The following is a 15370-nucleotide window of genomic DNA, read 5'->3' on the forward strand; positions in this document are numbered from 1 at the left end:
AACGTCCACATATGACAGTGAATGTGTGGTAAACCCTCCCAGGAACACAGTGCATGAACACTATCCCATTCTCCTTTCAGAACACCACAGTTCGTCCAGCGGTGCGGAGCGACGCAGGCATGGCCAAAGAGTTCCCCGTGTCGTCAGGATGCCAACATCGCAAAAAGGTCTGCATCGCTCTATGGGGGCCGTCTTCAAACATGAATCAACTAAATGTATGAGCATGTCGGTGCATGTGAGAGGCAATACAATATAGGCTTACCATATATTATTTGAAATGGGCTATTCTGCGTGATGAATTCATACTTTTGTAACATGCAGGACTTTTCCTCATAATAGAGTATTATGGGATGTGTTATCCTCTCCAGGAGGGCGATGCTCTGGGTGCCTATGGAGAATGGGTTCCGGTGGACAAAACAGCAGACAAAGCTGCCTCCAGAAAGATCGCCACCACTGTTCCCATAGCAACAGCCATGTCATCATCAGGTGAAACCATGACGACACCAGTGTTACCAGAGGTTGTCGAGCAGCCAGATGGAGAGCCGGATAATGACAGCGTTTTTCCTGACCCACTACTGCAGGTGAGAAGTGGAAGTACACCGTGTACATACAACGGCAGCACTGTCAATTGAAGGAGAGAGTGTGACATCACTGTTTTCCCATGATCCTCGGCTGCATGGTGGGGACGCTGATGGCGTGTTGTAGTTTTACTGCTTGTAGTCCTGATCTAAGCACCTCTTTGGTCACAATGCCCTCTGCTCCACACCCTTTGTATGCTCTCGCAGGTGGAAAGCAGAAATATATATATATATATATATATATATATATATATATATATATATATATATATATATATATATATATATAATCATTGGTGCTTGTGACAGATACAAATGATTATATATATATATATATAATCATTGGTGCTTGTGACAGATACAAATGATCATTGTTGCAAGTCTGTTTTCTGTATTACTTACATGGAGGATTCATCCTTCGGTGATTGTTAAAAAACATGAAGTTTGTTAATTTATTTGGTAAAAAAAATAAAACATTTGAATGAAACGCAATCCAACCATACACCTTCTACAAAAATCAAAGTTGATTTGAAAGAGAATTATTTACTTCAAAGTCATTTTATTTAGTGGGCCAAACGCTGTCAATGTGTTTGAAAGACTTTTGGCTTCCACATGTTTTATTGACAGGCCGTCCCCTTCTCTCTCTCTCCTTCTCTCTCTCTCCTTCTCTCTCTCTCCTTCTCTCTCTCTCCTTCTCTCTCTCTCCCTTCTCTCTCTCCCCTTCTCTCTCTCTCCTTCTCTCTCTCCCCTTCTCTCTCTCTCCTTCTCTCTCTCCCCTTCTCTCTCTCCCCTTCTCTCTCTCCCCTTCTCTCTCTCCCCTTCTCTCTCTCCCCTTCTCTCTCTCCCCTTCTCTCTCTCTCCTTCTCTCTCTCCCCTTCTCTCTCTCTCCTTCTCTCTCTCTCCTTCTCTCTCTCCCCTTCTCTCTCTCCCCTTCTCTCTCTCTCCTTCTCTCTCTCCCCTTCTCTCTCTCTCCTTCTCTCTCTCCCCTTCTCTCTCTCCCCTTCTCTCTCTCTCCTTCTCTCTCTCCCCTTCTCTCTCTCCCCTTCTCTCTCTCCCCTTCTCTCTCTCTCCTTCTCTCTCTCCCCTTCTCTCTCTCTCCTTCTCTCTCTCCCCTTCTCTCTCTCCCCTTCTCTCTCTCTCCTTGTCTCTCTCTCCCCTTCTCTCTCTCCCCTTGTCTCTCTCTCCTTGTCTCTCTCTCTCCTTCTCTCTCTCCCCTTCTCTCTCTCCCCTTCTCTCTCTCTCCTTCTCTCTCTCCCCTTCTCTCTCTCCTTCTCTCTCTCCCCTTCTCTCTCTCCCCTTCTCTCTCTCCCCTTCTCTCTCTCCCCTTCTCTCTCTCTCCTTCTCTCTCTCTCCCCTTCTCTCTCTCTCCTTCTCTCTCTCTCCTTCTCTCTCTCCCCTTCTCTCTCTCCCCTTCTCTCTCTCTCCTTCTCTCTCTCCCCTTCTCTCTCTCTCCTTCTCTCTCTCCCCTTCTCTCTCTCCCCTTCTCTCTCTCTCCTTCTCTCTCTCCCCTTCTCTCTCTCCCCTTCTCTCTCTCCCCTTCTCTCTCTCTCCTTCTCTCTCTCCCCTTCTCTCTCTCTCCTTCTCTCTCTCCCCTTCTCTCTCTCCCCTTCTCTCTCTCTCCTTGTCTCTCTCTCCCCTTCTCTCTCTCCCCTTGTCTCTCTCTCCTTGTCTCTCTCTCTCCTTCTCTCTCTCCCCTTCTCTCTCTCCCCTTCTCTCTCTCTCCTTCTCTCTCTCCCCTTCTCTCTCTCCTTCTCTCTCTCCCCTTCTCTCTCTCCCCTTCTCTCTCTCCCCTTCTCTCTCTCTCCTTCTCTCTCTCCCCTTCTCTCTCTCTCCTTCTCTCTCTCTCCTTCTCTCTCTCCCCTTCTCTCTCTCCCCTTCTCTCTCTCTCCTTCTCTCTCTCTCCTTCTCTCTCTCCCCTTCTCTCTCTCCCCTTCTCTCTCTCCCCTTCTCTCTCTCTCCTTCTCTCTCTCCCCTTCTCTCTCTCTCCTTCTCTCTCTCCCCTTCTCTCTCTCCCCTTCTCTCTCTCCCCTTCTCTCTCTCCCCTTCTCTCTCTCTCCTTCTCTCTCTCTCCCCTTCTCTCTCTCCTTCTCTCTCTCCCCTTCTCTCTCTCCCCTTCTCTCTCTCTCCTTCTCTCTCTCCCCTTCTCTCTCTCCCCTTCTCTCTCTCTCCTTCTCTCTCCTTCTCTCTCTCCCCTTCTCTCTCTCTCCTTCTCTCTCTCCCCTTCTCTCTCTCCCCTTGTCTCTCTCTCCTTCTCTCTCCCCTTCTCTCTCTCTCCTTCTCTCTCTCCCCTTCTCTCTCTCCCCTTGTCTCTCTCTCCCCTTCTCTCTCTCTCCTTCTCTCTCTCCCCTTCTCTCTCTCTCCTTCTCTCTCTCTCCTTGTCTCTCTCTCCCCTTCTCTCTCTCTCCTTGTCTCTCTCTCCTTGTCTCTCTCTCCTTGTCTCTCTCTCCTTGTCTCTCTCTCTCTCCTTGTCTCTCTCTCCCCTTCTTTCTCTCTCCTTGTCTCTCTCTCCCCTTCTCTCTCTCCTTGTCTCTCTCTCTCGTTCTCTCCTTGTCTCTCTCTCCTTGTCTCTCTCTCCTTGTCTGTCTCTCTCTCCTTGTCTCTCTCTCCCCTTCTTTCTCTCTCCTTGTCTCTCTCTCCCCTTCTCTCTCTCTCCATGTCTCTCTCTCTCGTTCTCTCTCTCTCCTTGTCTCTCTCTCCTTGTCTCTCTCTCCCGTTCTCTCTCTCTCGTTCTCTCTCTCTCCTTGTCTCTCTCTCCCGTTCTCTCTCTCTCCTTGTCTCTCTCTCCTTGTCTCTCTCTCCTTGTCTCTCTCTCCTGTTCTCTCTCTCTCCTTGTCTCTCTCTCTCTCCTTGTCTCTCTCTCCTCGTCTCTCTCTCTCTCCTTGTCTCTCTCTCCTGTTCTCTCTCTCTCCTTGTCTCTCTCTCCCGTTCTCGTTCTCTCTCTCTCCTTGTCTCTCTCTCCTGTTCTCTCTCTCTCCTTGTCTCTCTCTCTCTCCTTGTCTCTCTCTCCTTGTCTCTCTCTCCTTGTCTCTCTCTCCCGTTCTCTCTCTCTCCCGTTCTCGTTCTCTCTCTCTCTCCTTGTCTCTCTCTCTCCCGTTCTCGTTCTCTCTCTCTCTCCTTGTCTCTCTCTCCCGTTCTCTCTCTCTCCTTGTCTCTCTCTCCTTGTCTCTCTCTCCTTGTCTCTCTCTCCTTGTCTCTCTCTCTCCTTGTCTCTCTCTCTCCTTGTCTCTCTCTCCTTGTCTCTCTCTCCTGTTCTCTCTCTCTCTCCTTGTCTCTCTCTCTCCCGTTCTCTCTCTCTCCTTGTCTCTCTCTCCTTGTCTCTCTCTCCTTGTCTCTCTCTCCTTGTCTCTCTCTCCTTGTCTCTCTCTCTCCTTGTCTCTCTCTCTCCTTGTCTCTCTCTCTCCTTGTCTCTCTCTCTCCTTGTCTCTCTCTCCTTGTCTCTCTCTCTCTCCTTGTCTCTCTCTCCTCGTCTCTCTCTCTCCTGTTCTCTCTCTCTCCTTGTCTCTCTCTCCTTGTCTCTCTCTCCTTGTCTCTCTCTCATTCTCTCTCTCTCATTCTCTCTCTCTCATTCTCTCTCTCTCTGCAGCCAGTAGATATCTCTCAGGCCGTCACTGAGAGAATCAAAGCTCAGAGGCGATTGGCTGAGAACCCCTATGACGTCAATGCCATCTGCATGCTCAGCCGGGCACAGGAGCAGGTATAATGCACAAATATGAAGAATTATTATCACACGCACTCTGAAAATGTCTTCATATTGAGACGATGAACAAACCAGCAGGGCGTCTCGCTACAGGTGTCACAAAGCTAACATGCTTACAGTGGAAATGTTTAGCCGATATAATGTTGAACATGTTCACTGTGGGATATCTCAGCATGCTAACGTTTGCTACTTAGCGCAATTACAGCTGAAGTTGATGGAATGCTACAGTTTCCAGGGTATTTGGTGCTGGAGGAAGTCATCAGATATATTATTTACGTAAAAGTAGTAATGCCGGTGTAAAAGTACTTAATTACAAGGAAAAGTACACTAAACACATTTATTACAATGTAATTATTGTACAGTATTATTAAAGTAAAAGTACTGGATGCAGAAAAATGGCATAAGTAGAGAGAAGGATAGGAGGAGATAGGAGCTCAGTGTATCCTAAAACATCCCCCAGCAGCCTATAAGCCTACTATTTGACCACGTTAACTGAATCAGGGGAGTTAAATGAGGGAAGAACTCTGCTGCTTTTAACCCGGTTTAGGAACTTGACTTGTCGTGGGCCCCAGTGAGAGAAGTATTATTCTGAGCATACTACTAATTGTATGCACAGTGCTTATTGTTTCCAGACTTGATTAAACTATTGGGTCAGTGACTTCATCCAATGGAAATGTCCTCTTTTGATAGGTGGATGCGTGGGCCCAATCCAACACTGTTCCTGGCCTTTTCACTGGTTCCACTGGAGCCCAGGTCCTCAGCTCGGAGGAGCTTTCCACCAGCGGACCACAAGCATGGCTGAAGAAGGTAAGACACAAAAGTAGAATGAAAAGTCTTTGAGACTGATGTTCCAAAAGAGCTTAGTATGTAACACACAGACATGTACCATCGCTCATGTCTGCTGGTTAGCACCGTTAGCCTTAGTTCATCAATAGAGTGAAATGGAGGTCATCAAAATGACCGTCAGCTATCTCACTGTCAGCAAAGTAGGGATCAAAAAGTGTGAAAATATGTTCTAACTCGCACAGATCAGGATCACAGATCAGGGTCACGGATCAGGGTCACAGATCAGGATCACAGATCGGATCGGATCACAGATCGGGGTCACGGATCAGGGTCACAGATTGGATCAGGGTCACGGATCGGATCACAGATCAGGGTCACAGATCAGGGTCACAGATTGGATCAGGGTCACGGATCGGATCACAGATCAGGGTCACGGATCAGGATCACAGATCGGATCGGATCACAGATCGGGGTCACGGATCAGGGTCACAGATTGGATCAGGGTCACGGATCGGATCACAGATTAGGGTCACAGATCGGGGTCACGGATCAGGGTCACAGATTGGATCGGATCACAGATCGGGGTCACAGATCAGGGTCATGGATGTGCAGACCATCCGGCCGGCAAGGACAGGATCCACCATTTCCTGTTTAAGGGAACGTGTTAAGGTTTCTAACACTGGTGTAAGGAAAGGAGGCTTGGTCCCCTGTGTTGGGTCGGGTCTTGGTGAATGGTCCCTTTCAGCCTCTAGAGTCTTAGCTGGATAAGAGAGTGTGTGAACTAACAACCTGTCGGTGGACCTCGGTTACTTTCTCCTTGCTGGTGAATTTATCGAGGCTACCAAATTCCTTCTTTTTACCCAAGAACTTAAGAAGTTCTTTCAGGGTGAGGATTATACAGCTGGATGCTTTTAGTCTTCCATGAGTCATGGATGAAGCAGCACAACAGAGCAGACATTGTTACCTGAGGGGGGACCGCAGGCCGGGCGATACACTTCCACTAAGACACTGACGCTAAGAACCCGTGTATAGAACCATGTATAGAACCTATAAGTGTTAGGGTCCTCGGCATGTAGCCAGCGTGAGCAGGGGGTGGATAGGAGGAGCTTGGTCAACTTGGGCTGTTTCTTCCTCTGCCAAAGTATGTTGTCCTTTCTCCTTTCTGCCGTCTTTCCTCCTCTTCCCCTCGGTCTCACTGTCTCGTTGTGTCTTGGCTAGGACCAGTTCCTCAGAGCAGCTCCAGTGTCAGGGGGCGTCGGGGAGTTCCTGATGAGGAAGATGGGCTGGAAGACAGGGGAGGGCCTAGGGAGGAACCGCGAGGGTACCGTGGAGCCCATCGTTATTGACTTCAAGGTTGATCGCAAAGGTAGGAGGCAATTGATTTTGATAATGGGCCTTGACAATGTATGCTTTACGAGAACAATGTATGCTTTACAATGTATGCTTTACGAGGACAGTGTATGCTTTACAATGTATGCTTTACGAGGACAATGTATGCTTTACAATGTATGCTTTACGAGGACAGTGTATGCTTTACAAGAACAGTGTATGCTTTACAAAGACAGTGTATGCTTTACAATGTATGCTTTACAAAGACAGTGTATGCTTTACAATGTATGCTTTACGAGGACAGTGTATGCTTTACAATGTATGCTTTACGAGGACAGTGTATGCTTTACAATGTATGCTTTACGAGGACAATGTATGCTTTACAAAGACAGTGTATGCTTTACAATGTATGCTTTACAATGTATGCTTTACGAGGACAGTGTATGCTTTACAATGTATGCTTTACGAGGACAATGTATGCTTTACAATGTATGCTTTACAATGTATGCTTTACGAGGACAGTGTATGCTTTACAATGTATGCTTTACGAGGACAGTGTATGCTTTACAATGTATGCTTTACGAGGACAGTGCATGCTTTACAATGTATGCTTTACGAGGACAGTGTATGCTTTACAATGTATGCTTTACAAGGACAGTGTATGCTTTACAATGTATGCTTTACAAAGACAGTGTATGCTTTACAATGTATGCTTTACAAAGACAGTGTATGCTTTACAATGTATGCTTTACGAGGACAGTGTATGCTTTACGAGGACAGTGTATGCTTTACAATGTATGCTTTACAAAGACAGTGTATGCTTTACAATGTATGCTTTACGAGGACAGTGTATGCTTTACGAGGACAGTGTATGCTTTACAATGTATGCTTTACAAGGACAGTGTATGCTTTACAATGTATGCTTTACAAAGACAGTGTATGCTTTACAGTGTATGCTTTACAATGTATGCTTTACGAGGACAGTGCATGCTTTACAATGTATGCTTTACGAGGACAGTGCATGCTTTATAAGGACAGTGGTGTTCTATTGATGATGAGAATAGTGATAGTAATGCTAATGGTGACAAAGATGATGTTTTTCTGTTTCAGGACTAGTCGCTGAAGGAGAGAAGACCCAGAAGCAGACGGGAGGACTGGTGGTAACCAAAGATCTGATGGGTAACACATCAACGGCATGTTTGGTGACAGGAAATGTAATATTGTCCTGAAACAAATCATTAGCTGTAACCTTTAGCTCTGCACTTAGTTTGTAGAGGTTCATTCTTGACACCTTTACTAGATGGAGATGAACTGGAAAAAGATAGGAGACGACTTTACTGCTCATAGTAGTTTCTACCTCATCTGTCATTGAACAATACCAGGTCCTGTAAGAAACCGATTTAAGGGCTGAATTCATCTACAATCCACTGAGAATAAGATGCAGCAACAAAACAAGAGGCAAACTACAAAAACATGCAGGCAGCTATTGTAACATTATCAAGTGCTGTGGATGTAACGCTGACATGACTGTCAGTCAGCTGTCTGTCAAGTTGCTATTGAGAGGAATGAGGCTGGATGCAGGAAGCAGGGGCAAGGAGTCAGGACCCAGGACCAGCTGCAGACACAGCCAGGTCCAATGGACCCTCTGAGACGTGAAGGCACAAAGACTTCACAAAGAGGAAGCAGAGTTAATGGAGAGATGTAAATTCATCCATAAGCAGAGAGAGAAGAGGAGATAGGTGCTCAGTGTATCCTAAAACATCCCCCAGCAGCCTATAAGCCTATAGCAGCATATCAAGGGGCTGGACCAGGGCACACCTGATTCTAACCCTGATTATTTTACAAAATAAACTGAATTGAAATCAACATTAACGGGAATGTATCAATATTCTATTCATCAAGTTTCCTAACTCGGATCATTCTGCCCTTCCTACCTGCACAGGGAAGCACCCGGTGTCTGCTCTCATCGAGCTGTGCAACAAGAGACGGATCATACAGCCGGACTTCGTAATGGTTCATCACAGCGGTCCAGACCACCGCAAGAATTTCCTCTTCAAGGTGGGTCCTCTTGACCTCATGACTGGAGAGTGGCTTTTCTAATGTTGCCCTTCAAAACAAAAGCTCAACAGTGAGCATGAATTGAGAGTTGCTTTTCTGCTGTTGCCCTTCAAAACAAAAGCTCAAAATTGAGCATGAATTGAGTTGCTTTTCTGCTGTTGCCCTTCAAAACAAAAGCTCAACATTGAGCATGAATTGAGTGGCTTTTCTGCTGTTGCCCTTCAAAACAAGGGCATTTGCAGTGTTGTTTTGAAAAGATATGCATTATAAAACTCAGTAAAAATCTTTATTGCCACATTTTTTAACTTGTTCTGTTTAGTTGTTCACAGGTTGCACTTTATTGTTATCTTGAAAAGATATTCAGTGCAAAACAGGTTAATTGCAGCCATTTTTTGCCAAATATGAGTTATTTGTTGCACAGAGAACTTTGTTTGCATTGTTCTAACAAAGTTATTCCATATTGTATTTGTTTCTGATGGAGCAATCTGGTTTACTTGAAAGCAATTTTCGGTATTCTATTTATTCAAAAAGTTGTTATTTCAAACATTTTTATAGAAATTCAGCATGGACCATTTAGTTGTAATGTTGTAGTCGGGGTGTTCTTCCTCCTAAGTGGGGTGTGACTCGTCTAGAGCACAACCATGCAGGTCTGTACCACAGTCTGTCAGTTCATGTCGTAGATGTTTTGAGGATTAGTGAACGATCTGACCTGCAGGTGGCACTAGAGGATCATTCAGATTCATATTACTTATTAAACGTTTCCGTCCTCCCTTACTCTAATCTGTGTTCCTTCAGGTACCCGATGGTGGTTGCATTCTAATATTTGATCATTTATCCATATGCTTTGTTGTCTCCAGGTCACTGTGAATGGCGTGGACCACCAGCCACAGACAGCTAGTCCCAATAAGAAACTCGCCAAGGCCATGGCAGCCACGGTTGCACTGCAGGCTCTGGGAGAGGTAATATTGAAAATAACAACAAGTTTCATAGACGGAACATAATTATATTTAACTTTAGTCAGGTCCAAGAGCGAGCATTATAATATAGAGTGCACATACGGTATGCTATGAAAAGTATATTAAATACTGCTCAATTGTAATTGAAACATCTTCATCTATCCAATATGGCTGAAATACTGGTTGTAAGGAAAATCAATCTGTAAGATGGATAACAGGTGTATGATTCAGACATGAAGAGTGGCGCTAACTTTGGTGACCTTTCAACTCCATACCGTTGTTTTGGTACAGCCCAATAACACAACTCTGTCCCTGGATACTCACATAAACCTTGACCAGAAGAAAGAAGCGTTTCAATCTGAATTCAGATCTCAGCACAGAAACCGCCCTAATCAAAGTTACCAATGGCCTCCTCCTCTCCTCTGATGACCACTCGCTCTACATCCTCATCCTACTGGACGTCACAGCAGTCCTCTGTTGTAACGAGGACGGACTAAAGTTAGCACAACGGACTAAAGTTAGCACAACAGACTAAAGTTAGCACAGGAGTCCTCTGTTATGAGGACTAAAGTTAGCACAACGGACTAAAGTTAGCACAACAGACTAAAGTTAGCACAGGAGTCTTCTGTTATGAGGACTAAAGTTAGCACAACGGACTAAAGTTAGCACAGGAGTCCTCTGTTGTAACAAGGACGGACTAAAGTTAGCACAACGGACTAAAGTTAGCACAACAGACTAAAGTTAGCACAACGGACTAAAGTTAGCACAGGAGTCCTCTGTTATGAGGACTAAAGTTAGCACAACGGACTAAAGTTAGCACAACAGACTAAAGTTAGCACAACAGACTAAAGTTAGCACAGGAGTCCTCTGTTGTAACAAGGACGGACTAAAGTTAGCACAACGGACTAAAGTTAGCACAACAGACTAAAGTTAGCACAACGGACTAAAGTTAGCACGTTAGCACAACGGATTAAAGTTAGCACAACGGACTAAAGTTAGCACAACAGACTAAAGTTAGCACAGGAGTCCTCTGTTATGAGGACTAAAGTTAGCACAACGGACTAAAGTTAGCACAGCAGTCCTCTGTTGTAACGAGGACGGACTAAAGTTAGCACAACGGACTAAAGTTAGCACAACAGACTAAAGTTAGCACAGGAGTCCTCTGTTATGAGGACTAAAGTTAGCACAACGGACTAAAGTTAGCACAGGAGTCCTCTGTTGTAACAAGGACAGACTAAAGTTAGCACAACGGACTAAAGTTAGCACAACGGACTAAAGTTAGCACGTTAGCACAACGGATTAAAGTTAGCACAACGGAATAAAGTTAGCACAACAGACTAAAGTTAGCACAGGAGTCCTCTGTTATGAGGACTAAAGTTAGCACAACGGACTAAAGTTAGCACAGCAGTCCTCTGTTGTAACGAGGACGGACTAAAGTTAGCACAACGGACTAAAGTTAGCACAACAGACTAAAGTTAGCACAGGAGTCCTCTGTTATGAGGACTAAAGTTAGCACAACGGACTAAAGTTAGCACAGGAGTCCTCTGTTGTAACAAGGACAGACTAAAGTTAGCACAACGGACTAAAGTTAGCACAACGGACTAAAGTTAGCACGTTAGCACAACGGATTAAAGTTAGCACAACGGAATAAAGTTAGCACAACAGACTAAAGTTAGCACAGGAGTCCTCTGTTATGAGGACTAAAGTTAGCACAACGGACTAAAGTTAGCACAACAGACTAAAGTTAGCACAGGAGTCTTCTGTTATGAGGACTAAAGTTAGCACAACGGACTAAAGTTAGCACAACAGACTAAAGTTAGCACAACAGACTAAAGTTAGTACAACGGACTAAATTTAGCACAATGGACTAAAGTTAGCACAATGGACTAAAGTTAGCACAACGGACTAAAGTTAGCACGTTAGCACAACGGACTAAAGTTAGCACAACGGACTAAAGTTAGCACGTTAGCACAATGGACTAAAGTTAGCACAACGGACTAAAGTTAGCACAACGGACTAAAGTTAGCACGTTAGCACAATGGACTAAAGTTAGCACAGGAGTCCTCTGTTATGAGGACTAAAGTTAGCACAACGGACTAAAGTTAGCACAACAGACTAAAGTTAGCACGTTAGCACAACGGATTAAAGTTAGCACAACGGACTAAAGTTAGCACAACAGACTAAAGTTAGCACAACAGACTAAAGTTAGCACAGACTAAAGTTAGCACAACGGACTAAAGTTAGCACAGACTAAAGTTAGCACAACGGACTAAAGTTAGCACGTTAGCACAACGGACTAAAGTTAGCACAACGGACTAAAGTTAGCACAATGGACTAAAGTTAGCACAACGGACTAAAGTTAGCACGTTAGCACAATGGACTAAAGTTAGCACAACGGACTAAAGTTAGCACAGGAGTCCTCTGTTATGAGGACTAAAGTTAGCACAACGGACTAAAGTTAGCACAATGGACTAAAGTTAGCACAACGGACTAAAGTTATCACAGGAGTCCTCTGTTATGAGGACTAAAGTTAGCACAACGGACTAAAGTTAGCACAGGAGTCCTCTGTTGTATCTTTGGGTTTACTTTGGGTTAACTTATTCCTGCCACACAGCAGCACGTTGACATCAGGAACATGTGATGCTGATGTGATTCTGTCGCTGTGTTACCATGACAACGAGCAGCCACGAGGTGTTTATCCGCGTGGCTGAGATTTGTTTATCCTTTCAAATCATTTTTGATGTGCTTATCATGAAGTATCTGATGAATTCAACGTCCATTTATATTCAACTGTCGATGTGTCCTTCGTAGGTTCCTGTCGATGGACCAGGACTCTACACTGGTCCCGTCTTCACTGCTGCGTCTACTGGGCCCCTGTTCTCGACATAGACCTCCACACCATTTCAACTGGTCGAGTCTCTGCAGGTCAAGGACCAGAAGAGTCCCCCGGGTCCACATCGATACCGAGGAACCAGGAAGTGCTCTCGTTACAGGACCGAGGGAACATCTTCGTATGGAAGACACCTGTGACCAAATGTATACCACAACTTCCTGTTTGTGGTTTAGGAGTCGCGCTCATATTCACAGTGGATTGTATGAATGATGGTATGTACAGTCAGTAGCATTCAGCCTGATGTATAGCAACTGACCAGTTCTGAGTGTTGCTGGGTCCATGTGTGTCTTGGTTAACTTCTGTTACGTATGTGGCCTCCTAACAACGTGCTGCTCATGAAAGAGGCTTTTATGGAAACTGAATAAAGATTATATTTATGTTATGTAGTAGATGAAGCCACCTTATGTTTTCTGGCCACAATGCCCGTGTTGAATGTTATTTAAGGTTAATGTTACCATGGACACCGAGGCCCCCCCCCATTGTCATGACTGGCGGGGTCCAGCAGCAGTCCCTCCCTCACCGGCCAGGTGGGTTTGAGACGCTTCCCTCCCCAGGTGGGTTTGGGGCCCCCCATGACACCTCCCCCTCAGGTGGGTTTGGGGCCCCCCATGACACCTCCCTCCTCAGGTGGGTTTGGGGCCCCCCATGACACCTCCCCCTCAGGTGGGTGCCCCCCATGACACCTCCCCCTCAGGTGGGTTTGGGGCCCCCCATGACACCTCCCCCTCAGGTGGGTGCCCCCCATGCCACCTCCCCCTCAGGTGGGTTTGGGGCCCCCCATGACACCTCCCTCCTCAGGTGGGTTTGGGGCCCCCCATGACACCTCCCCCTCAGGTGGGTGCCCCCCATGACACCTCCCTCCTCAGGTGGGTTTGGGGCCCCCCATGACACCTCCCCCTCAGGTGGGTGCCCCCCATGACACCTCCCCCTCAGGTGGGTTTGGGGCCCCCCATGACACCTCCCTCCTCAGGTGGGTTTGGGGCCCCCCATGACACCTCCCCCTCAGGTGGGTGCCCCCCATGACACCTCCCCCTCAGGTGGGTTTGGGGCCCCCCATGACACCTCCCCCTCAGGTGGGTGCCCCCCATGACACCTCCCTCCTCAGGTGGGTTTGGGGCCCCCCATGACACCTCCCCCTCAGGTGGGTTTGGGGCCCCCCATGACACCTCCCCCTCAGGTGGGTTTGGGGCCCCCCATGACTCGAGGAGTAAAAACCTAAATGACCGTTCATGGATCAGAGATACAATTCTATTTCTTAAGTGAATCAAAAGCCTGACGGTTGTTCTGTGGAGCGCCATGTTGTTCAATCTTCATCATCATCATCATCATCCACACACACAATGACCTCAAGATATCCGTGTTGATGTCAAAGCTAACTTCAGTTAGCATATTCATTATAAATACGTTTCGCTTTTATATAAATGTGTTTCTGGTCACAGAATGAGACAAAATATTTACCGAAAATCAACCGCAATTTGTAAAAAATGTAGTTTGATCGCTTATTTACACAGTTTAGTTATGAGATAATGTACATTATTAACAATAAAAGTCATTAAAACCCTGACTGGTTTATTTCCAGAGCCTTTAATCCAACACAACGGCTCCAGGTTTATATTTTATTTGTATTCACGAGGTCCAGTTAGAGATCACAATAATGTAATTTGTGCTCTATGATTTAATCCCATATGGGTTGAAGTTGTATTAACGTCTGTATGTACTAAACAACAAAGGACATTAATAGGTTCAATTAAACAATATCTCTATTTATTGTCAGGTTTCAAATTGAACTGCATTAATTATAAATAATACGTACGCTATTATTATATAAATGTTCTTTAATTTCAAGTAAAATATGGACTGGAATAAAAAAATTAAATACTTAACGGAAAGCTTTTTTTTTTTTAATCTTCAATTAAAATACTTAATTTGTTCTACAGCTTTAAATGTAGTTCAATCAGTAATGTGAACCAATACAACCATATTATTATATTATATATTATTATATTCTCATCTAAGAAGAGAGGCATGTGCATCTGGTTATTAAACTCTTTGTTCACATTGTAATTTAATAATTAAATTAAGCTTTATTGTTCTGCACTAACATTTCAGATCTGCCATCTCAAAATAGTAGATTGGTTTTAATCTGGAGATGAAGAAAACATATTATTTAAGATCCGTTGTTTTTTTTAGAATATTATTAATATTATTGTTAATGAGTTTTTTGAGCTAAATGTGGTGGAGTGTCGTCATCGGCTATCGAACTCATGTACCAGAACGGCTAGATGAAAGTATTCAATAAATAAATCAAATCTAAACAAAACCATGTCCCCCCTCTCTAATTAACACAGGTGGTCCCCTTCTTCTAATTAACACAGGTGTCCCCTTCTTCTAATTAACACAGGTGGTCCCCCTCTCTAATTAACACAGGTGGTCCCCCTCTCTAATTAACACAGGTGTCCCCCTCTCTAATTAACACAGGTGTCCCCCTCTCTAATTAACACAGGTGTCCCCCTCTCTAATTAACACAGGTGTCCCCTTTTTCTAATTAACACAGGTGTCCCCTTTTTCTAATTAACACAGGTGTCCCCTTTTTCTAATTAACACAGGTGTCCCCCTCTCTAATTAACACAGGTGTCCCCCTCTCTAATTAACACAGGTGTCCCCTTTTTCTAATTAACACAGGTGTCCCCCCCCTCTCTAATTAACACAGGTGTCCCCCCCCTCACCTAATTAACACAGGTGTCCCCCTCTCTAATTAACACAGGTGTCCCCTTTTTCTAATTAACACAGGTGTCCCCCCCCTCTCTAATTAACACAGGTGTCCCCCCCCTCTCTAATTAACACAGGTGTCCCCCCCCTCACCTAATTAACACAGGTGTCCCCCTCTCTAATTAACACAGGTGTCTCCCCCCCCCCTTCTCTAATTAACACAGGTGTCCCCCCCTCTCTAATTAACACAGGTGTCCCCCCCTCTCTAATTAACACAGGTGTCTCCCCCCCTCCTAATTAACACAGGTGTCTCCTTTTTCTAATTAACACAGGTGTCCCCTTTTTCTAATTAACACAGGTGTCC

At 45.2% G+C, this 15370-nt stretch overlaps 2 protein-coding genes across 5 annotated transcripts in view; both read left to right on the forward strand.

Annotated features, from left to right (window-relative positions):
* LOC117743947 (protein SON) overlaps positions 1-13972 on the forward strand; it is a 23494-nt gene extending 9522 nt beyond the window's left edge. For 2 of the 4 annotated variants that reach the window (XM_034551938.1, XM_034551950.1), the window contains exons 12-20: positions 81-167; positions 369-581; positions 4162-4272; positions 4966-5082; positions 6280-6427; positions 7501-7569; positions 8333-8448; positions 9306-9407; positions 12216-13032. In XM_034551938.1, the coding sequence (XP_034407829.1) occupies positions 81-167; positions 369-581; positions 4162-4272; positions 4966-5082; positions 6280-6427; positions 7501-7569; positions 8333-8448; positions 9306-9407; positions 12216-12293 (1041 nt within the window). In that variant the 3' untranslated portion in view covers positions 12294-13032. Of the gene's footprint in view, positions 1-80; positions 168-368; positions 582-4161; positions 4273-4965; positions 5083-6279; positions 6428-7500; positions 7570-8332; positions 8449-9305; positions 9408-12215; positions 13034-13058 lie in introns of those variants that run through there. The other 2 variants (XR_004611154.1, XM_034551960.1) reach the window with 2 other exon arrangements.
* Positions 12782-15370, forward strand: part of gucy1b2 (guanylate cyclase 1, soluble, beta 2) — a 20619-nt gene continuing 18030 nt past the window's right edge. The window contains exons 1-4 of the mRNA XM_034546995.1: positions 12782-12924; positions 13028-13131; positions 13231-13267; positions 13371-13474. Coding sequence (XP_034402886.1) covers positions 12782-12924; positions 13028-13131; positions 13231-13267; positions 13371-13474 — 388 coding nt within the window. The remainder of the gene's footprint in view (positions 12925-13027; positions 13132-13230; positions 13268-13370; positions 13475-15370) is intronic.

This window comes from Cyclopterus lumpus, chromosome 2 (assembly GCF_009769545.1).
Source record: "Cyclopterus lumpus isolate fCycLum1 chromosome 2, fCycLum1.pri, whole genome shotgun sequence".
NCBI lineage: Eukaryota > Metazoa > Chordata > Actinopteri > Perciformes > Cyclopteridae > Cyclopterus > Cyclopterus lumpus.